Source organism: Coffea eugenioides, chromosome 4 (genome assembly GCF_003713205.1).
Source record: "Coffea eugenioides isolate CCC68of chromosome 4, Ceug_1.0, whole genome shotgun sequence".
Classification (NCBI taxonomy): Eukaryota; Viridiplantae; Streptophyta; class Magnoliopsida; order Gentianales; family Rubiaceae; genus Coffea; species Coffea eugenioides.
Genome location: NC_040038.1, coordinates 40,831,434 through 40,855,472, shown reverse-complemented (window position 1 = coordinate 40,855,472; position 24,039 = coordinate 40,831,434). Strand labels below are relative to the sequence as shown.

Sequence of the window (24,039 nt, the reverse complement as noted above, 5' to 3'; positions counted from 1 at the left end):
GGCAACTAGATGTACACAAATTATATGTGCAAAATGAAGTTGTTATATCAATTTGATAGGCCAAATATTCTATGTTTAGTTTTCAATTGAATGTAAAGTACTAATAAAGACTGGAAAATAGTTATGTGACAGACGTCGTTACTTTAAAAGTTACACACCAGTCTCAGCCACCAATTTTTCTAAATTTATCATTATTGTATCTCTTTGTTCTTAGAAATTAGGTATTTTCCAACATGATATTTAGACATTTTACCTAATATTTAAAATTTCAAGCGACACAAGTATCAATTGAGCGACGTTATAACTAGAGCTTAGCTTCAATTCACCCATATTCACAAAGTAAACAAAATACTGCCGAAGTGTAATGCCTATTTGGCGTGAAGTAAATTCTCGTCTTTATTATTTATGAAAAGATGATTATACCACTAAAATTTTTACCCTTTGATGATTTTAGCCGTTTGGTCCCAAAGGGTAAATATAGTGTACCAAGTTATCCTTTCTCTGGAGAAAAATCGTCAGCGTTTCTTCAATAATCGTCAGCGTTTTTTCAAACCATTTGAATTAGTTTCCTTGGAATATTACTAGTTGTATTTCTGTCAAATGAGTTGGTGTAATTTACTATTGTTGGACCATTATTGGAGCAGCTAAAATTTTTGAGAAGTTATTTTCGAGTTGGGAAACAAAGAGCAGCGTGTTATTTTACAATATCAACTATGACTATTTGAATATTTGATACTTGCAGTTTGAACAAGAAATGGCAAACGCTGCTTCAGCAGTGGAATCCAAGGTGAAGCAACACAGTGTAATAGAGCAGCAAGCATCTGAGGAACTTTACCGACAAATCGGGCATGCGTGGAAGCTCATGAACCAACAAACTCCTTAAGCCCAGTACTCCTTCCTGGATCTGCTGCAGCTGAAGTTTTCCTCCCAAGGCTGTCCTCCTTCTAGTTGTCAACTTGGGATCTGTGATAGATGTCGACGAATATACACGTGGGAGAATTCGTGAAGTTACATCAATTCAATATTTTTTTTGGCAAATAATAGGAGCTTTTATTGATCAAAGCAATAAGGCTTGTACACAATGGTAGGGGGAAAAAAAGGAAAAACCACTGCCACATCTTTCTCCATCACGCAAGATACTACTACATCAATTCAATATTCATTAAGCCCGATCTTGTATATTTCCTCCCAAGGCTGTCCTCCGTTGAGTTGTCAATTTGGCATGTTTGATAGATGTTGATGAATATACACATGTGGGAGAATTCATGCTAAGTTACATCAATTCAATGTTCATTGAGCCTAACCTCGTAAGGGTAATATCATTGGTAACACATAATAAATCAATAATTGATTGTAAGGAAAAAAAAAATAATAGTACTCAAAGCATAATCGTTACTGAATAATCTTTTTTGGAAAAGAAAAAAGGTGTTAATGGAATAAAAGTGGAATGCAATCAACATTCCCCTATTTGTAGCTGTTACTTTTTTAAGCATGTCAATACATGTGTGAAGCTTAAATTTGAAATTTATTTAATTAATTAAGGTTGCATAATTGTGTTTCAAGGGCTTTCTTTTTTATTTTTTTCTTTGTTGTGTTAAACGCTGGATTGTGTTCTATGTTGGTAGTTCCTGACGTGTCTATTAAAGTCAATAGCCACATTTTTTTTTTGATAAAACATAAGTTAATATTATTAATCATCTCGCTGGAAATCGTTCAGCACGATTTGCTTGATAAAGTAATTTGCACTAATGGCAGAAAATACATTGAACATGTCACAGATATATTTGATCTGAGAAATCATAAGATTTAACAGAGTTACAAAATATAAAAGATTATACTGCGAATCAGCAATCATCAAATCTGATCAATTGAACGAACCGCTCCATAGATATCTGTGCATATCTATTCCCTCAGATCTGCTATCTAACTGGTTTAAGTTCAAAACTGATGTTGAGATCTAGCGAGAAGACCCAAGAAATTTTAGATCTAACATATAGATTTGAAGAAATTCTTCGATCTGAGAAAATACATAACAAAAAAATAAAAACTAAACAAAACTCTCACCAGAATAGCTTAGGAGAAAAGAAAACTCTCACCAGGATAGCCTAAGAGAGAAGAAACCTCTCACTAGGATACCCTGCTAAGAGAAACTTTATTAAAGTAAGAACAAAAGAATACGAAAGGAGAACAAAGGAAGAGGAAAGGGAGACCTTGGCTTAAGGCCAAGATCTCCCTTCTATCGAGGAAGAAGAGTAGATAGAAAGTTGAGAGTCGAGAGGAGAGGGAGAAAGTTACACAAGTCAATAGTCACATAATATTGTGTGAGCCTTCTGAGAAGAAATAAAGAATTTTTTCATGTCTGATTTCTCTTTGTTTATTAATCTTTTCATTTTACTGTTAAAACACTCACAATGTCGACTTCACTTAATTGAACTTTACTTAATCTTGTCTTCTTGGGTACACCAATAATGATTTTAGCTTAATACTTTGTCATTAATTAGTCTTACTCACCGGAAATACAAATTGAATTATAACATGACCCTTATTTGTCTAAATCAGTAGTTTGTCTCTTAAGAACAAACTATTTACTATTTAGGCTTACAAAGACATGCGGCTACCTAAGATCACCAAATGGCACTTTCGCTTTTTACCAGAGTTGATTAGTTGAGTTAGATCTTTATGAAATAAGTTGTTGGGGAAAATGCACTTTTAATCCCCAGTGTTTGAGATGTTGGGAAATTTCATTTCTAAAGTTTCAGTCAAAACACATTTCATCCTCATAGTTTTATAATTTTGATTGATTTCATCCCTAAAATTTCATGCATATACATTTTATCCTCATAATTTCATAAATTTGACTAATTGAGAACAATTGATGAATTGTCAAATAATTTGAATGGAATATCATTACTTGACCATAAAAAAACATTGGATCAACAAAAACCTTAAAAATCTTTTTTTTTTTAAATCAAGTTTCTCATTTTTAGTACCAAAAAAATAAGAAACTAAGAGATTTTCAGCCACCATTACTCTCTTCTTAATTACAAATCGAACAAGAAGATCAAGAAGAAACGAAGTCGTGGAGAAGAAATCTGATGATAGCCAATTGGAGAAATATTTCAAACAATCCCATTACAACCAATTGGAGAAAAATATTAATGTGAAAGAAAGAATTATTTGGATTGTCATTTATTTGCAAAATATTATTTTATTGCATCATATACATGTTTATGTCATTTAATCAGTGATTGAATTAATTATTGATAATAACAGGACATGCTGATCATGTCATGATATTTTGACCAAATTGATTAGCAAGCATTCAATTGTCCTCAATTGATCAAGTTTATGAAACTATGAAGATGAAATGTGTTTGAATGAAATTTTAAGGACAAAATTAGTTGAAATTATAAAACAACGAGGCTGAAATGTGTTTTGACTAAAACATTAGAGACAAAATTGTCCAAAGCTCCAAACAGTGGGGATGAAAAGTGTATTTTTCCCATAAATTGTTCAAAATATTTAAAAAGAGGTCTATTAAAAGAAAACAACAATTACCTACGATGTAGTTCAATTATTGCCCTCATGGACTGCTCACCACAAATCCTCTATCGGAATTGATATCCGTTGACATCAAAACGACCAAATCAGGCTTCCCATGTCCCCAAATAAATCCAATCCCCAGAACAGACCCACCAACGACTGAGATTCCACCAAATTATCACACAATTGATCACTCCACAGGCAACTAGATATACAAAATTATGTGTGCAAAACGAACTTGCGATATCCATTTGTTAGGCCAAATATTCTATATGTTTATAGTATTTAATTGAATCTAAAGTAATAAAAAACATAGGGATGCGGCAGACGTTGTGACTTTTAAACAACTAATCTCGACTATTGGGTTTTTTTTTTTGAATCTATCATATCTTATTTTCTTATTTCTATATTTTACGTATTTCTACCCAGATGTTTAGGCACTTTTACTAATATTTAAAATTCAAAACTACACAAGTATAGATGTAACACGTTTCCTTTGATTTTCAAAGATAAAACGTCTGTCATGTTGTTAAAATCCTAAAAAAGATGGAGTATAATTTACAGTGTTTTCAATTGAATGGTAGGTAATCAAAGAAATGGAGTATGATGTATAGTTTACAGTTATACTCCCATTTAGCGATTGAAGTGCAAAATGTGCATTTACAATTACGAATCCATCCATCAGATATTATCTGGTGCCATCAATTTGTGAAACAGCTACTACGCTCAGTCTGGCACAACCGGTGGGCATGGCTGTCGTGGAAACCTGTCAAATGCTACTTCAGCATTTGAATTTCTACTTGAATTTCTGTGGCTGTGCATGGCTGGCCGGCTTTAGCACAGAACCTAACAGCCCTTGTCAATTTCAATAATAATGGAAACGTCCCCAAATTAAGGGAAAAAAAAAAAGTGTGCAGAAGAGATCTCTGATTTGAGAAATTGTTGTGGCTATAAATTAATATGCAATCTTCAACAACGTCGTTCAAAGCTACCTAGCAGTTCAATTATCTTCCAGTTCTCCGGTCTGAGCTAGCTTCTGCAAGTCTTCGATTAACAAAAAACAATGGCAGTTGAAGGTCTTGGCTTAGTTGATCCCATTTCAATCCAAAGTGATTTTCCTCGTGATGTTCATCGTCCTGTGGCCAATTTTCATCCCGATATCTGGGGAAATCAGTTCCTGGTCTATTCCCCTGATTCCGACAAGGTAGTATTATATTTCAGCCAGAACTGTAGTACTAAAATCATATTCAAAAGTTAGCAAACTTGTGATACCCCCATTATACAACAAACATACTCGAACTTCTAAGAAAATTTCATGCATGTTTTAAGCAGCCCTTTTACCATTGTCACCAAAATAAATAATGATTATTATTGTGGTGACAAGCAGCTTTACGCACTATTTATAGAAACCTTAACTTCATCGGGGACAGCATATATTTGTTTTTGGCAGGCAACATGGGCTTCTAAGAAGGGACAGCTTGAACAGCTAAAGGAAAGAGTCAGGACAGAGCTTCATGCAACTGCTAGTAATCCTTCACAACAGCTGCAATTGATTGATGCGATTCAACGACTAGGCATAGCATATCATTTTGAAGAGGAAATCGGTTAAGCTTTGCAAAAGATGCATGAGAAACATCAGAATTGGGAGGGCAATGACCACATCTACACTGCTGCTCTCTGTTTTCGAATTCTAAGACAAGAGGGATTCAGAATTTCATCAGGTAAGAGTCAAAGAACAACAAGGTTATACTATCAAACCTTCAATCATAGAAACATCAAAGCAATTGGCATTTTTCTCCTTGTCCCATATCACGAAAACCACAAAATTGAATAGTTTTTATATCTTTTTTTTTTTTTTTTGGTCACAACATTCGACCATTTACCGTTTTCCCATTATATATGCAGAAATATTCAAGAAATTCCTGAATGCTGAAGGTAAGTTTGGAGAATGTTTGGTTAATGATGTACCGGGCATGCTTGCACTTTATGAAGCTGCTCATCTCAGAACGCACGGGGATAATATTTTAGATGATGCCCTGGCCTTTACCAGTAATCATCTTCAGTCTTGCAAGTTAAGCAGTCCAGTTGCTGAGCTAGTAAGTCACGCACTAATGCAGCCTTATTGGAGGGGTTTACCAAGATTAGAGGCCAAACATTACATAGACATGTATGAAAATTTTCCTTCACATAATACAACTTTACTAATGCTCGCTAAGCTGGACTTTAACATGCTACAATCTCAGCACAAGGAAGAGCTACAAGAAATTTCCTTGTAAGTTTCTTGAAGATAGTTGTGCCTCTAATAATAGTTAACTTAAAAAATTATGTTATTGTTTGGCTGAGCTTGAACATTATTGAATTAATGCACGCCTGCTGGCTAGTGTACCTCAGGTGGTGGAAAGAACTAGACTTTGCAAGAAAGCTTCCATTCGCTAGAGATCGAATGGTTGAGGGCTATTTCTGGATCGTGGGAGTATATTTTGAGCCTCAATATGCTCTCGCTAGAAAGATTATGTCCAAGGTTTTAGCCATTACATCCATAATAGATGATATTTATGATGCTTACGGGACATACGAAGAAATTCAAATCTTCACAGAAGCAATTGAGAGGTTTGAAATGTTTACCCTTAAACTTGGCTGTAATGATACACACACTACGTATGCAGCAAAATTTGCTGTAATATAATGTGTTACAACATTTATAGATGGAACTTTGGCTGCATGAAACAACTCCCAGATTATATGAAGATTTGTTACCAAGCACTCTTGGATTTGTTTGAAGAAATTGAGGAAGAAATGGCCAAGAAAGGAAGTTCATATCGAACATATTACGCCAAGGAAGCAGTATGAGCATACTCAAATTCATACAATCAAACTCCTTAATTGATTTCGTCCTAGGATATTATTAAAATTGAAATAGTTGATATTGTTGCACTAATTTGCAGCTGAAGTTGCTGGCTCGTGCCTATTTTGTTGAGGCCAAGTGGCTGCGTCAAGGGTACATACCAACCGTGGAGGAATATATGCGAATTGGATTGGCTTCCTGTGGATACACCACTCTTACGATAATATCCTTCCTAGGCATGGGGGATATTGTCACGAAGGAGAGCTTCGATTGGGCATCAAATGACCCTGATATCATAAGAGCTGCATCAATCATTTGCAGGCTTCGGGATGACATTGTGGGGCACAAGGTACAAACCAAATTCTTATCTATTGGAAAGCAAACCCACAGCAAATCGCGTCCTTAAAGAGTGTGGTCTCTTTCCTTTCTTTTGCTACTTTTTTTGGTTAAAAAATATCTGAATCTTGAAATAGGGAAGGGAAAGCAATGTTTCAATTTGTAATTGCTTAGAATTTTAAACTGTTTTGCTTAGAATACAAAAAGAAACAATAAAGTAGTATCAACAATTTATATATTTACAACAACCATATATTTATGACGTATCTTGTTCGACTTTTAAACTCTCTTCTTCTTTCCCTTTTCCTTTTCTTATAGGCCTCCTTTAAACTCAGAAACAAAAATTGTACTAGAATTGCATAAAATCCTCTTTCCTTCTCCATTTTATAACGTCAACTACGAATATTTGGATACTTGCAGTTTGAACAAGAAAGGCCGCACATTGCTTCAGCGGTGGAATGCTACATGAAGCAACACGGTGTAACAGAGCAGCAAGCATCCGGGGAACTTTACCGACAAATCGAGGATTCGTGGAAGCTCGTGAACCAACAACTCCTTAAACCTAGTACTACTGGTTTTGATGCAGCAGAATTTGTTCCTCCCAGGGCTGTCCTCCTTCGAGTTGTCAACTTGGCACGTGTGATAGATGTTGCTTATAAGCACAATGACGAGTACACACACGTGGGAGAAGTCATGCGAAGTTACGTTACTTCGATGTTCATTGAGCCCGTTCCCGTATAAGTAATTAATATCCTTTGTAAGATATAATAAACCGATAATTGATCCTAAGGAAGTCGTTAATGGCACTCTAAGCATATAATCTCTGTTTGGGGGGAAAAAAAGATGAAGTGTTATTGGAATAAAAGTGGAATGCATTGGCATTCCCCTATTTATAGTAGTTAGTTTGTGAGTTGGTCAGTACATGTGTGAAGTTCAAAGTTGTTATTTATTTGATTAGTAGGCTTTCTGCCTTGAATATAGGAATGAATTGGAATTAAAGATTGAATATAGAAAAATCATCGTCTTTATCTCTAAGAAGCCGGATAATCGATAATGCATCCCCTTCAAGTATGAAATTCGGAATCATCAAATTTTTGGCCAAGAGGCTTCTGCGACAACAACACCACCAAATTTTACAGACTCTCTGCCGTCTCTTTTCTGGGCAGCAAGTGGGGTGAGACGACCATCAATCGGTTTCAGGTCGATTGGTTGGCATCTGAGCATCATCCGATAATCTAAGGAATGATCAGGCAGTGAACAAGAGCCAGTACTCCTACGCCTCGGCCTTCCACCCGTCTGAGTCATCCCCGTCCACCTCCCTCCCAGGCTAGTCTTCCGTCCCCTTCCCCAGATCCATAGCCGTCAATATGGAGTGTGGGATGTTAAATAAGTACCTTGGAGTTTTATACAAGAACCAGGAGATGCCTGTTGCTGTTGCCGTGCTGCATGTAATAAAATCGGGACACTTGTTAAAGTTGAAAAGAGCCATTGCAGAAGTGATGCAGATGCGTGATCGACCACAGCTGGTATGGAAGCCACTCAGAGATTTAACTACGTTTTCCCAATGGATTTCTTTAACGGAACCAATCCCACTACAAAATGTGTCCAACATCGCCATGGATAAAGGGACACCAAGCCAAAGTAACAAATTAGTCCCATTCAATTTATTAAACTTAGATTTTGAACCCCGCTTCAATGATATTAGGACCATGTTCTTGCTACACTTGACAAAACGATAAACATTATCACGTCCACTGCATGCTATATTCATATTATATTGTCACGGTCTATCAAGCAATAGGTGGTAAGCATTCATGTCTATTACATCACACAAGATTTTACAGCCAAGACAGGAATCTTTTCAACAGTATTGACATCTTCGATTTTTCCGCATGTGTATTTAAATTAAAATCTTTAGGTACAATAAATAACAAATTAGTCCCATTCAATTGATTAGACTTAGATTTTGATCCTGACTTCAATGGCCTTATGACAATGTTCTTGCTATCCTTGACAAAACTATATACATTATCACGCTCACTATATGTTATATCCATATTATCACATTCTTAAGATCTCTTACCCTTTTGTTTCTTACCATTACTGAATATTGTTGGAAAATATAGTAAATAACAAATCTAAACTAGACAAATGCAGAGACTTTGAGGCGTGAAAACACTTTTCTAAAAGTGTTATTTGCCTCTGTGCACTACAACAAAAATGTCCTTTAACGGCATTTAAAGGTATCAGTATAGATAATTTAACCTGACACTTTACTTTTCCTCACACTTAGGACAAGTGTCGTCCCTTCCAATGTAGGGATAGGTATGTAGTATTCAAATGTGTCAGGAAAACTGTGTTGTTATAACATCTCATCTGCCAATGAAAATTCCTTTTCTTGATAATCGAAAGTGTCAGGATAGCTATAGTCAGTAATAAGTAGGAGCTTTTTTAACGGAGCTATGCTGACACTTTTAACTGCCAGGAGTTTTTTTTTTTTTGATATAGAAGCAACGTGCAGGTAGTGCTCCCTGCTATACATTTCGTCAATCAAAAAATCCAAAGGATTTGTAAAATTATCCCAAAGAACAGAATGCATATAGTAATCTAAAAGCAAAAGTCAATGCTCAAATATAATTTGTTGAACTAAAAGTAAAGTAACATAATTGTACAACATTAGCAACGATCCGCGAGAGGTACAGTATGTATATATATATAGTACATTGTTTGGGCGCCTATAAAGCAGGATATTAAAACCGAGCAACCCATACCGTCAGCTAACTAATCAAAGTGAAGTCAACTCCATGAATTTCTGTCTAATGTGATAATTGTCCGCACCAGTAAAGTACTTTACGGGCATTTTCTTTGAACATTAGAAGCTCCATGTTCCTCAAACCTGTTAATCGAGAGATAAAACAGACTGAAAATGGGGAGAAAAAAAGGAGAAAAGTTGAATATTGAAAGGTAAAGTGGATGTAAAAGCTTACTCAGATTTTGAAAACCACATTTGCTGAAAGGAACCAAGTGATGCCATTATGCTCCCACCTATCCAAACACTGAATGCGACAAGTTAGTCAACGCGCAGCATACTGACATGCATCTAAAGCAACGTCGCTTCTGAATGCAAAGAAATGTCCACTTCAATCATAAGCAGAAGCAAATTGGTCTAAACATGCAACTTTGGAGGAAGCACCGAGGCACATCTAGACTATATCGTAAGTAAACATATCAAATATTGTAAATTTTTGTATTTGGAGAAATCCAGCAATTTGCTGACTATAACAAAGTCAATTCTCCTAAAACATCATTTAAATGTTACACGCAAAATTATTGCATAAATTTGCCCTGTAAATTGTATTCTTCCCTATTCAAATTCTCTTACCTTTCGTCTTTAAACATCCCCAAATAAAAATTCAGAAAAAATCAAAGCATATAATTTCTTAAGCACATTTTGCCAGTAAATGAGACTCAGAAAAGAACCACCACATTTCTGCATTAAGCTGTAGAACAAAACTAAATGCCCAGACTGTAGGAACTAACTACCCAGAACATTTTATTTTCCTCACAAGATGAACTCAGATGAGCAAAGTCAATGGCATGACAAGTACTATGAAATCCAACTCCCAGCTAAACAAGTTTGGGGTTGGGGTTGGCCCTCAGTGAAACAAAATGAAAACCCCACTGACAGCAACCTATTCAATTAGTATGCCAACAATCATGTATAGTATATATCCATTAATACAATTTAACTTTGCAATTGGGCATAATTCTACAAGATCCTCAAAATCACGACCACTAATGAAAAGCTTGGTAGCTAATAGAAACAAGGTACAAAGAACCTTCACTTCTCAAAAGCACCAATTAGTCCCATGAAAAGTAATGATGAGAAGAGGAGACCAACCTTGGGAGTAACTGCTATATGCTCACGAAGCCAGGTATTATATACACGATAAGAAAGACAAATGCGAAAGGTACAAGTTCACAAGTTGTGAAGATGCTAACCATGATTTCCAAGTTGATAAAACCTGTACGATGTGGTGCTTGATTACATGTTACCCACCATGAATGAATACACAAATACACATCCATGGAAGCATACAATTTCTTGCTAAGTCTTAAGTCACAATGCCAAAAACAGAATTTCATGAAAAATATAGAACATGCACAGTAGACAATTCTCTTAAAGGAAAAAGCTCCTCCCAGCTTTCTCATGGCTTTCAACAGCTAGATTTGAGGGATAATGCATGTGGATTTCCCAGCAGAGACATACAGATATCAAAAGAGTGGATGCACCGAAAAGGCAATAAGTGAGTGAGTGTGTGTGTGTGTGTTGGGGGGGGGGAGAGAAAGAGATTTCACTAATAACCTTTATGTCTCCGAACTTGGATGTTTGCAATACAAAAGAGAACTCGGATGATTTACTCCTTTTCCTGATCCTTCATCTGATCTGTTGGAGTAACAAGAGACCTAAGAACACCAGGACTTCTTAAATATTAGCTAGAGAAAAGTTATGATCTTTTCCCACCTAGAAGCTTTAATTTCATCTATTAATTACCACCTCATACTTGCCAACAACCATAATCACACCACTCATCCTCTTATACCAACCACAAAGTCCAATAAACCCAATCTCCTGCAAAGCAGAAGCAAAAATGCAGCTGCAAAGCAGAAGCAAAAATGCAGCTGCAAAGCAGAAGCAAGTTCTTTAATTCATAAAACAGAGTACAAAATCAATCCATTTTAGTACTCAACTTCCAATTCTGCGTGCCCATACAAAAGCTCCAATTAGCTTGCTGGATAAACTAAATCAACCCCAAAAACTAGTGGCAAAACACATCTAATTTAATGTTTTCTAAGTTTGTTGGGTAGGTTTGTCTAATGAGGGAAAGAAGCAGAAAATATGGTTAACATTTTACACTACCAATGACAACAAATCGCCGGTCAATTTTTGTTCAACTCTCCCCCTGCCAAGTCTAGCCGTAGCTGGGTTTTGTGCAAAAAATGATTGAGAAGTAGCAAGTCCTTCCCAAGTGGGCCAAGAGGCAGATGATGCAATTAATCTAGGGGATTCATGATGAAAGGCAAAAATTTTTAACAATTTTTTCCCCCAAGTTAAAAATTAGGGCAATAAATTTCTAGGGATGAAAAGATTAATCATGTAAATAACCATAAAATTACACCCTAAATGCAGATTCGACAAGAATGAAGGTAAAAATTTTCAGAAAAAAAAACAGGCTTAGGGCCAAAATATTTGCAAATTATTTTAGAGAGAGAGGAGAGGGAAATAACTAACCTTCACTGCAGACACTTGGAGAATTACTTGGTCTTCATGCCAGAGAGCCATGGTTCTTCAACGGTCTTCAATCGTCGAAGAGATTGAGATTGCAGTAGTGAGGTGGGAGGTAGAGGTAAGAGTGGGCGTCTGAGTGAAAATGAGGTAGAGGTGATTTGTGAGAGTTCAACACTTAGAAAAGCTTTGCTTTGCTTCTCATGGTAAAAGACAATTACACGAGAGTCCGCCACTTTTTTTGCCTTGAATTTTAAAATTTTCGCCACTTTTTTTCTCACATTTCTCAAGTGTCACGCTAGATAGTCTAAAGGTACATTATTATTTTTATATTAGATAAAATAAAAAGAATTTATAGTATATATTATTGAATTGATAATAAGTGTCATGATAGGATTGCTATAATGACACAAATTAGAAAGTGTCCTTATAGACATGTCAGGAAAAACCATTTTTGTTGTAGTGGTGTTAGACAAATTACCTCTAGGATACAACAAAGTTTAAGAACTATCAATGAAAAGTGATTTAATTCTGTCACAGTCCTATTATTTTAAAGAATTGAAGCACCTATGCAAGACACTATCAAATGATGCAATCTTTATTGAATAGGTGTATAGGTAGTTAACCATTTCACAGGTATGTCTGTTAAATGTAATTGTCATTAACCACCTCTAATTAATTATCTAAAATAAATATTTTAGACAATTAATTAACACTCTATCCTAATCAGAAAGCCCCAAGGTCCAAGGTGCCCTCTTTCAATGTGGGACACTGAACTTCAACTTTCTCATAACAAACTATTACCAACAATCCCCCACTTAGTTTGTAATGAAATTAAATCAGCACTCATATTATCTTGCATAGAGAAAGGTGTTTGTGAACTTAAACCCTTCTCTTAGTGTAAATATTTCACTTGTTCTAACAAGTTATGGTGGCTATGTTGCTTAAACCATAACTTTAAAGTTAAAACAGAAATAGCACACACAAGATTATATCCTTTTCAGAGAATAGTTCACGAAATGATTTTAGCACTTTTACCGGCCGTGTGCTCCATCCTAGATTCATGATCATTTACAAAAGAAAACCCCACTTTTGCTAGGAGCGACACCACTCCCATGATCATATAGGTGAAGTACATTTCAAGCCTTTATTACCAAGGCACTATGAAACCATATTTAACTTCATTAAGAGTATGATACTCAGCCTCTTAAGTATCAAACTGTACTAGTACCTTGGAATGGTATAATACAATTTCTAGTGCTCACAACCACTTATTAGTAACTTGTTATTACCCTTTAAACCTTTCATCTAGTATTAGTGTTAGAAGAGAGGTTGGGTTACCATTACTAGTGGTTCTAGACAAAGGGTTTTAACCCCATTCCTAATGACGTTGCTTTCACTACATCTCCTGAGAGAGCTTTAGTGAATGGATCCGCCAAGTTGTTGAATGATCTAACATACACCACTGTGACTATGCCATCATTCAATAATTGTCTGACATATTCATGTCTTAGGCTTATATGTCTAGATTTGCTGTTATATATTCTATTTAACGCTTTAGACATAGTGGCTTCCCTATCACAATGCAAAGAAATGGATGGCATCGGTTTTGGCCACAACTCGATGTCTAACAGTAAGTTTCTTAGCCATTCGGCCTCTTTGCACGCAGCTGCTAAGCCTACAAATTCAGCCTCCATGGTGGAATAAGTTATGACGATTTGTTTCTTTGATGCCCAAGAAACAGCTCCTCCATCCAACGTAAAAATCCATCCAGAAGTAGACACTTTGTCACATACATTGGTTACCCAACTTGCATCAGTATAACCTTCAAGTACAGCCGGAAATTTGTCATAGGAAAGCTCTAAATCTTTTGTCCTTTTAAGATATCCAAGCACTCTACCTATAGCTTTCCAATGTTCTATAGTAGGATTCTTAGTGTACCTAGCGAGTCTACAAGCTGCGTATGAAATATTTGGCCTAGTACAATGCATAGCATACATTAGGCTACCAATTGCATTAGCGTACTCTAATTGAGCAATTGGCTTTTCAGAATTTTACCGACGACAGCATATTTGAAAGGCTCAGCCATGTTAGCAACATGTTCCTCAGAAAATAAAACAGTCGGCTCCCCTTTGTACTGGGTAATAGGTTTGATTTTGCATAGTGAAAGCGCATGCTTATCCCTTAATACCTCAATGAAAGAGCGGCTAGGGCCTGCACCCTCCAGCTGATAACCAGCCATGGAGGCTGAACCCTAGAAGAAAATTCAAAGGGAACGACCAAACCCTAGAAAAATTCAAAGCAAACGCCCAACCCTAGAATTCGCCAACCTAATCCCTAGTATTGTTAGTTTATTATTTATTAGTTATTAATAACTACCCATAATTACTAATATTAACTCAACAAACGTCTTCATTAGTAATAATACCATTGATAAAACAATCACCAATTACAAATGAATAAATAAACATAAACTTATCAAATAAATAGTATTATTCAAACTATATGATTAATGGTTCGTCTTTAGTATTAATCAAATTATTACTTACTAGCAATTATTTTAAATACTATTTACAATTAAATTGAATCACCAACCCCTTCTTATAATTTGCTATTATTTATTACTCACTAATCATAGTTTCTATTAAACTTCTGACCACTAATATAAATTAGTGTAACTTATTTCTTTTAAATATTATAGTTTTTTTACTATTTACCATTATTATTATTGTTACTTACCAATTAATAGTACAAGTATTATTAATTACCAGTTACTACCTCAATTTACATTGTATTATTGCTATTTGCTAGTTATTATTAGTATTTAATTTTAACCATTTACTTTTTACTTTTAGTTTTACTATTTACTATTTACTATTTACCTTTTACTATTTATTATTTATTATTTACTATTTACTATTTACATTTTCTTATTCATTATTTACTATTTAGTATTCACTAGTTTTAAAGAATTAATCATCTACTGACTACTGACTTAGGACTACTAACTATCTAATTAATCTAACAAATAAATAGATTAATAATCCTCCAAAATATAAATTACACATTTAATCTAAAAAACAAACAGTAAATAATCATCGACTAAGGATTACTGACTATCAGAATAAATAAACAAAAAGCATCATAATATGTATAGCTGAGAAAACAGAGACCCGAGAGTGAGTGAAATTGAGGGAGTAAGTTGGAGTCCTTTTCTTCTTTAGTGTAGCTTTTGAAGAAAAGAAGAAGAAAGACCGAGAGCTAGGTGAGTTCTTAGTTTTTTTCCTTTTCTGTTTGTGTCCTGGCCATCTGCCAATGAGCCGAGAGAGTGTCCAAAAAATGATGAGTGGAATTTTTTGTTTATCAAATGATGAGTTCCTCACCAAATAAAAAGAAAGATGCATGGAGATATTGAGTGCAAAAATGGATCAATAATGTATTTGGTGAAAGAGATAGGGAGAGATTTTATCTTCTCTTTTTCTTCTTTTTTTCTTTTTTTCTTCTTTTTTTCTTTTTTTTTCCTAAAACAAACCTGCAAAATGAGAAAAAAACACATTAAAATGCAAGAAAATAAATAACTCATTAAATATAAAAAATTCAAGAAAACATTAAAAATTGACAAAAATTTACAATATAATATAACAATAAGTAAGGTATAAATAATTTATTTTTAAGAGTGTATTTAAGGTGTTTTCAAGCCAAAAAATATTATTAGCTAGAAAGTGTTTATTGCAACTTAAGGAGTTTTTCAAATTGTTATGAAAATGGCTCATCTAGAATTTCTGAAAACTAGAAAAGAATTTTTAAATTATGTTTATTACTCGTTTGCTATGTTTTCAAAGACTAAAAGAAGTTATTCTTTTACTGAAAAGTGTTGGTAAATTTTTAAATTTAATATTTATTGTGCTAACTAATAACATGAAAGCTATTAAAATATTTTCAATCTTGTTAACATCCTATAATTCTTAACTACAGAACCATATCAATGAAGTTTTTAAAAGTTTAAGGGATTAACTAGATTTGTTATGAAAACCAAAAAAGGTGCGCAAGAAAAGAGCTATATTGAAATGAAAATATATTATCTATCCAAAAAAGAGTTTTTTAATAATATATTTTAAAATGGGTTTATAACATTAAAAAAAAAGTTGAAAATGAGCGAGGCAAGTGATATTTTTCAAAATTCAAGGGTGCTAAGTGATATTGTCACAAACGTCAAGGGAGGTTTGTGAAATTATCCCTATAAACAATTCTAAAGTAAATTGGTACAATTACAAAAGGAATGAGTATCAAGTTTTTCATGCTAATATTTTGTTGTTTGATAATCAACTATAACAATAAATCTATTCCTATAATAAGCTATTTTTTATAGTACTTTATTGGGGATATAAATTCTTTTAAGATAGAGAAGAAAGTATTATTCTGATTTTTTAAAATATTGGTGCATTAGTTAGCAGTGGAACTACCATAGTTTGAAAGTGATTTTGGGCCATTTGTTTTTAGGTTGTTGTTGATTTATTATTGATTTTGATGCCAAAAAAGAGTTACAAAACAATTGAGTGACATTAAAAGTTATCTAAAAAATTGTTACTAGTTTGACATTTGATTAGGATTAGAGATTAGGGATAACATTGATAGTTCTTCAGATTTAGTGATGGAGAAACAAATAAGAAGAAAAAAGGAAAAAATTTATAAAACCCATCCTTTTTATAAACATGGCAAACAGGGGATTTTTATCAGAATGTTAATGCTAGTATTGTCATTTTCAATGGGTAAGAAAAAGTATGTGTAATTTTTGAAATCTCAAGAGTGCTTAGTGTAATAGTTAAAAACCTCAAGGATGGTTTTTGAAATTATCCCTAAGTTCTAATCCCTCTTCCCCTCCTGGCTTCTTAATTCATGCCCTCTCATCCAAGAAAAAAAAATTAAAATAATTTAGAAAAAGGTTTATTGTGCATTAATTCTGGCTAAATTATTACATGTCAAATCAGGGGATTAGACTAGAATTGATTTCCCGGGATTATTAGACTAGGAATTTATTTTGCCCAGAAAATGGGACGAAAATTTGCCAAAGTATGATGAATGTCACGAGGGAAACTATATTGGATTGAAATGGAATCATTAATTCATGACCTTCAACTCTTCTAGTTTTTTTTTTCTTTTTGGTAAATAACAAAGACCATTGTAACTCAGGCTGAAGAACTGCAACATGTCGGTTCAACTTTCAGTAGGTACATGCTTTGTATTTCAACTTTAAAAATTGGCACGACTCAAACTTCTGCAAATTTGACAAGAACATAAAACCTTTGTTCTTCTTGCTTACAACTACCCAAAATTCCTCGACCTTAATCTCATGTGACCTCGGTGACAGACCTTTCCCCAAAGTTTCACCGAAGCGTCATTTTGAAGTTTAAATCAGAGTCTGCATGAACCACAAGAAAATGATTACTTATATCCCAACAAGTTCGTCCAAAATCACCAGTCACAAAAGATTACCTCTTTGTTTTTCAAGATTTGAGAAAGGTCTTCAAATACATTAGCAGTATTCTACAAGAGTTGGGTTTAAGTTTTCATAGTCATGAATTTGGTCTTGTGAGTAGTAACATTGTACTATGTTACTATTGTAGTTCAGTTATTGCTCTCACAAGAACTGCTCACCTCAAATCCTCTATCCAAAGTGCGACCCACTTACATCAACGCTAAGCTTCTTATAACCCCAAATTACTCCATCCTCAGAAACAGACACCCCCCCCCCCCCCCCAAAACAACTGAAATCCCACTAAACCTCAATATCACACTATAGATCACAGTACAGGCAACTAGATATACACAAATTATACGTGCAAAATGAAGTTGTGATATATGTTTAGTTTTCAATTGAATGTAAAGTACTAATAAAGACTGGAAAATAGTTGTAAAAGTTACACACCAGTCTCAGCCACCAATTTTTCTAAATTTATCATTATTGTATCTCTTTGTAGCTAGAAATTAGGTATTTTCCATCATGATATTTAGACATTTTTCCTAATATTTAAAATTTCAGGTGACACAAGTATCAATGGATCGATTTTTTTTTTGTGACATTCCAAGATGATGCGTCAGTCATTTTATAACTAGAGCATAGTTTCAATTCACCCATATTCACAAAAAAAACAAAATACTGCTGAAGTGTAGTGCCTATCCGACGTAAAGTAAATTCTCGTCTTTATTAGTTATGGAAAGATAATTATACCACTAAAATTTTTACCCTTTGATGATTTTAGTCGTTTGGTCCCAAAGGGTAAATATAGTGTACCAAATTTATCCTCCCATTGGAGAAAAATTTTCACCATTTCTTCATTATTTGCGCATGAGTTTTCATTTGACTGCGTAGATTGCAGTTATATATTTCTCCCCTTCATGTAAGCCATCTGTCTTCCAATTTTCTTATTTTTCAAACCAGTAGAATATAACTTCCTTCAAATGTTACTAGTTGTTGTATTTCTGTTGAATGAGTTTGGTGTAATTTACTTTTGTTGGACTATTATTGGAGCAGCTAAAATTTTTGATAAAACTGAAGTTTACTAAAATCTTTTCATTTTATTCCCAAATTAGTCACAGCTTCAACTTTACCTAATTGAACTTTACTTAATCTTGTCTTGTTGGGACACCTATAATGATTTTATTAACTTAATACTTTGTCACTAATTAGTCTTACTCACCGGAAACACAAATCGAATTATAAATGAACATGGGACCCTTATTTTGTAACATGAAGAAACTAACATATATTTGGTTATATCAATCTAAGGTTGCATTTGATAAAACTGAAGTTTGAATGCATTAAATTATTAAATCGCTAAGTATTAAATCAAATAAATTTGAGTGTATATCACATTTAGTGATAAGTGATAAGCGAGCTTATCACTTATTTTTGAAAGCAACTTTTGTCTAAAAAAATTAGTGTCACTTAATTAATTCAAATGTTCAATCTTTGGTTATCAAATGCGTCTGAATATATTAAGATCTGAATTCATTAAATTTAATTATTTTTTTTAATAGAATGCGGGCTTTACTACCCTTTTATTGATTCGAAATAAAACAATACAAGACTGGAGAAGTGCACAAGACAACCCCAGTCAAGAGCTACCTGGAGGACACCGCCTACGATACCTAAAGCAACCAATTCCCAGTCGGTCAACATTGTACACACCTCTTACAACTCTAGGTAAAGAGCAGAAGGAATGAAATAGAGTGAATTGCTTCGTGTCACCACCAAATAATGCCAATGAATCAGCAACTGCATTTCCTTCTCGATAAATATGATTATATGAGAGTCGGTTGACCGAAACCTGGCCAATACGGCGCAGTATCGCTGCCACAGACGCCGGACAGCCACAACTCCCCTGTACTGCATCAATCACCACTTTAGAATCACCCTCAACCAACAGCGCTGTTACATCCAATAGAGTACATAATTCCAACCCCGTGCATAACGCCCTAGCCTCAGCCTGCAGAGATGTCACACCTGTATATCCCTCTGAAAATGCAAATATCATTCGGCCATTTGAGTCCCTCAATATCCCCCCGCCCCCTTGATGATCCACCAACGACCCATCAAAATTTACATTAAATTTAATTGTTAAATTGAGTTATCAAACAGAACCTAAACCAGAAGTTTGTCTCTTAAGAACAAACTATTTACTACTATTTAGGCTCACAAAGACATGCTACCTAAGATCACCAAGTAACTCTTTCAGTTTTACCGGAGTCTATTGGAAGAAAACAATCACTGAGGATTGTCGTTCAATTATTCCCCTCGTGAATTGGTCACCACAAATCCTCTATCGGAATCGATATCCACTGACATCAAAACGACCAAATCAGGCTTCCCATGTCCCCAAATAACTCCAATCCCCAGAAAGACCGAGATTCCACTAAACTAACCTCAATACCACACAATTGATCACTTCTTTTTTGTTTTTTTTTTCGGAAACGATAGAGGACACACTTGATCACTTCACAAGCAACCAGATAAGCACAATTTTATGTGTGCAAAACGAACTTGTGATATCTATTTGTTAGGCCAAATATTCTATATGTGTATAGTATTTAATTGAATGTAAACTAATAAAAAAAAAAATGAATGCGACAGACGACGTGACTTTCAAACAACTAATATTGACTGTTACCTTTTCTAAATCAATCATATCTTATCTTTTTATCCCTATATTTTATGTATTTCTACATGGATGTTTAGGTACTTGTAATAATATTTAAAATTCCAAACTACACAAATATCAATGGAACGCATTTTCTACAACTTTCAAAGATAAAACGTCTGTCATGTTATTAAAATCCTAAAAAAGATGGAGTATGATTTACAGTGTGTTCAATTGAATGGTAGGTAATCAAAGAAATGGAGTATGATGTATACACTCCCATTTAGCGATTGAAGTGCCAAATGTGCATTTGCAATTGCGAATCCATCTGTCAGATATTATGTGGTGCCATCAATTTGTGAAACAGCTACTGCTCTCAGTCTGGCACAACCGGTGGGCATATCGCTCTCGTGGAAACAAAACCTTAGGCCATGTGTCATTCAGGTTTGGACAGCCTTTCTTTGCTCAAATGAACCGTGACTTGCGTATTTGTGGTTAAAACTCGAAACCCACATTTTTGTTGGTTAGAAGCTCAATTAGTTTCGGTTACCTTAGCCAGATTTGGGTGAGTCACATTGCAGTCGGGGACCCTGGTCACCATCTGTCTCGTCTCTGTCTTTTGTACTTCTCGAACCAAATTTTTACAATCGTCATATGCAAATCACACTCCAAAAATTAGGGGGAAAGGGAAAGAAAAAAATCAAGCAGACACAAGCAACATCTCAGGCTCCGCTTGCCTGGCCATGCAGCTGATATTTACACTCCATCACAACTCACCGGTACTCTTGCAAGCTGATTGAAAACTTGGAGAGGAGATCTTGTTGCCTATTTGCTTTTTTTTTTTTACAATGTCAACTATGACTATTTGAATATTTGATACTTGCAGTTTGAACAAGAAATGGCAAACACTGCTTCAGCAGTGGAATCCTAGGTGAAGCAACACAGTGTAATAGAGCAGCAAGCATCTGAGGAACTTTGCCGACAAATCGGGCATGCGTGGAAGCTCATGAACCAACAAACTCCATGACCCCAGTACTCCTTCCTGGATCTGCTGCAGCTGAAATTTTCCTCCCAAGGCTGTCCTCCTTCTAGGTGTCAACTTGGGATCCGTGATAGATGTTGATGAATATACACGTGGGAGAATTCATACGAAGTTACGTCAATTCAATATTCCAATCTTGTAACCCCCCCCCAAGGCTGTCCTCCATTGAGTGGTCAATCTGGCATGTTTGATGGATGCTGACGAACATACATATGTGGGAGAATTCACGCGAAGTTACATCAATTTAATGTTCATTGAGCCCAACCTCGGACAAGTAATATAACAAGTAATAAATCAATAATTGATTGTAAGGAAAAAAAAATGGTACTCAAAGCCTAATCGTTAGTGAATAATCTCTTTTGGAAAAGAAAAGAGGTGTTAATGGAATTGATAAATGCCGTGCATGTGTAATAATAAATTACTACTCTCAGAGATGTAAACAAGTATAGTGGCAAATGGGGACGTCTCCGCAGGGATTAGGAGGAGAATTTGTTTCTTTTCAAGTGAAAATTAATCGGAAGAGTTTGGACAATTGCAGAATTGGGAGGGCAATGACCACATTTACACTGCTGCTCTCTGTTTTTGAATTCTAAGACAAGAAGGATTCAGAATTTCATCAGGTAAGAGTCAAAGAACAACAAGGTTATACTATCAAACCTTAAATCATAGAAACATCAAAGCAATTGACATTTTTCTCCTTGTCCCATATCACGAAAACCACAAAATTGAATAGTCTTGATATTTTTTTTTTTTTTTGTTTTTTGGTCACAACATTAGACCATCTACCGTTTTCCCATTATATTTGCAGAAATATTCAAGAAATTCCTAAATGCTGAAGGTAAGTTTGGAGAATGTTTGGTTAATGATGTACCGGGCATGCTTGCACTTTGTGAAGCTGCTCATCTCAGAACGCACGAGGATAATATTTTAGATGATGCCCTGGGAGATAATATCCTTCCTGGGCATGGGGGATATTGTCACGAAGGAGAGCTTCGATTGGGCATCAAATGACCCTGATATCATAAGAGCTGCATCAATCATTTGCAGGCTTCGGGATGACATTGTGGGGCACAAGGTACAAACCAAATTCTTATCTATTGGAAAGCAAACCCACATCAAATTGCTAATAAAAATAGTAATAATTAATGTATCCAAAAAGTATTAAATAAGTGTGCAATGAAGGAAGCTTCTATTTTTTAGCTAATATATCTTGCAAAACATAGTGTTATCTAAGTGGTCACTTAAGCGACTCTTTATTTTTTTTCTGGTCAAGAACGTAATCAAAATTTGGAGCAGATTTTTTTGGTTGGGAATGCAAACGAAACACTTACTAAATTCTTAATGTAAATTTATAAACCATGGCTAGGAAGGCATTAACAATCACTAAACACACATGAAACCACAAAAGCACTGACCTAACAATCACTAGATTTTTTCTTAGAATCCATCAGAGGCAAAACCGAAATAAACCGCAGTTGAGAAGGCCATTAAAAATCGACCCAACACACACATGCGTCCGTTAAAAAAAAGGGTGAAAAAATAGAAAGCAGACAGCAAGAAAAGGGACACGCACAAATTGCCCCTAAAATTGGAGGAAATCACGAAGCAACCAGCAGAACACCAGGGAGGGACAACACGGCATTGTTCCTTAGCCTTGGTCGCTTTTAATAGGTACGATACAACCACCATTGTCATAATGGTTGTTAGAAAACTTAGCTCGGAATAACCTCGTTTTGAGTTTGTTAGGATCTATTTCCAGGTAATTATGAAAAGTTAATTTGACAACTCACAAACTGTGATAACAAAGGCTATAACAAGATGTGGAGAAAAATAATGAAAGACAATAACACGAAATTTTACATGAGTCGGCCAATTAGATCTACATTCACAAGAGGAAGTGAGCAAAATCTACTATAATGAAGAAGAATATAAAGCTTATGATAAAATTTCTAGCCTAAAACAAATGAGAGACAAATACAAAAGAGAAACAAGAAAGATTTCTAACTTGAGCTCTCAATTCTCTCGGATGGCTTTGGAAAGAAATGTGACAGTGGGCTGTGATAAGTGACTAATTTACGTAATAATTGTATGATATTTTATATTATTTTTAGTCACTTTAGTTATATTATTGGTAGAATATGAATCATTTTGGCTATAATTGGTGAAAAATGCTTTTAAGTGATTAAATGAGGTTTTTATCACTTTTTACTTGGATTTTGTGTATTTTGACAGTTTTGACACATTTTCGTATTTCGGCTATAACTTGAGCTACAATGATCGGATTAAGATGATTCTTGAACCAATTTGAAGATAAGCGATAGATCTACAACTTTGGTGAAGACATCTAAATCCAGTTTGAAGGTTTTCCAGGTCAAAATGCCGAATTACAATAGCAAATTTCTACTGGTCGAAACTGGAACAGGGCAATGAGCAGGCAAGGGTATTTCAGTCATATCTCAGCCTACACAGATCCAAATGAGGTGATTCTTGATGCATTAGAAAGATAACTCAAAAGGCTACAACTTTCGTGTTTTAGACATGAGCTGGTTCAGCCTCTAACATCAAGAAACGATTGGTTGAAGTTGGGCCAAAAACAGAGCAAGTGATCCACACTCGGATCCACTATTCATCCGAACCTTCGGTTGTTTCTGGGTTAGTGGATCCGAGCTCGGATCCATACGGATCCGAGGTACTGTAGCAGCTCGGATCACTGTAGCAGACCAGAGTCAGAAAAGGCTGCTCTGTACGCGTAAAACTCAATTTCACTTCCACCAACTCACATGGGATGCTATACATGTGAGAAACATTCCCAGCTGTAAAAGGGAGATGTAATCCTCATTTCTTGACC

At 35.0% G+C, this 24,039-nt stretch overlaps 1 protein-coding gene and 1 long non-coding RNA gene across 2 annotated transcripts in view; one reads left to right on the top strand and one right to left on the bottom strand.

Annotated features, from left to right (window-relative positions):
• Positions 1–4,289: 4,289 nt before the first annotated feature.
• Positions 4,290–24,039, top strand: part of LOC113768226 ((-)-germacrene D synthase-like) — a 66,399-nt gene continuing 46,649 nt past the window's right edge. The window contains exons 1-7 of the mRNA XM_027312498.1: positions 4,290–4,747; positions 4,994–5,264; positions 5,449–5,815; positions 5,935–6,153; positions 6,249–6,387; positions 6,489–6,737; positions 7,145–7,474. Of these exons, the coding sequence (XP_027168299.1) occupies positions 5,165–5,264; positions 5,449–5,815; positions 5,935–6,153; positions 6,249–6,387; positions 6,489–6,737; positions 7,145–7,465 (1,395 nt within the window). The 5' untranslated portion in view covers positions 4,290–4,747; positions 4,994–5,164 and the 3' untranslated portion in view covers positions 7,466–7,474. The remainder of the gene's footprint in view (positions 4,748–4,993; positions 5,265–5,448; positions 5,816–5,934; positions 6,154–6,248; positions 6,388–6,488; positions 6,738–7,144; positions 7,475–24,039) is intronic.
• LOC113768227 lies at positions 9,414–12,143 on the bottom strand. Its single transcript, XR_003468063.1, has 3 exons — positions 12,018–12,143; positions 9,712–9,780; positions 9,414–9,620 (listed from the first exon to the last, which is right to left on the bottom strand). It is a non-coding gene; the product is annotated as an uncharacterized LOC113768227 (long non-coding RNA).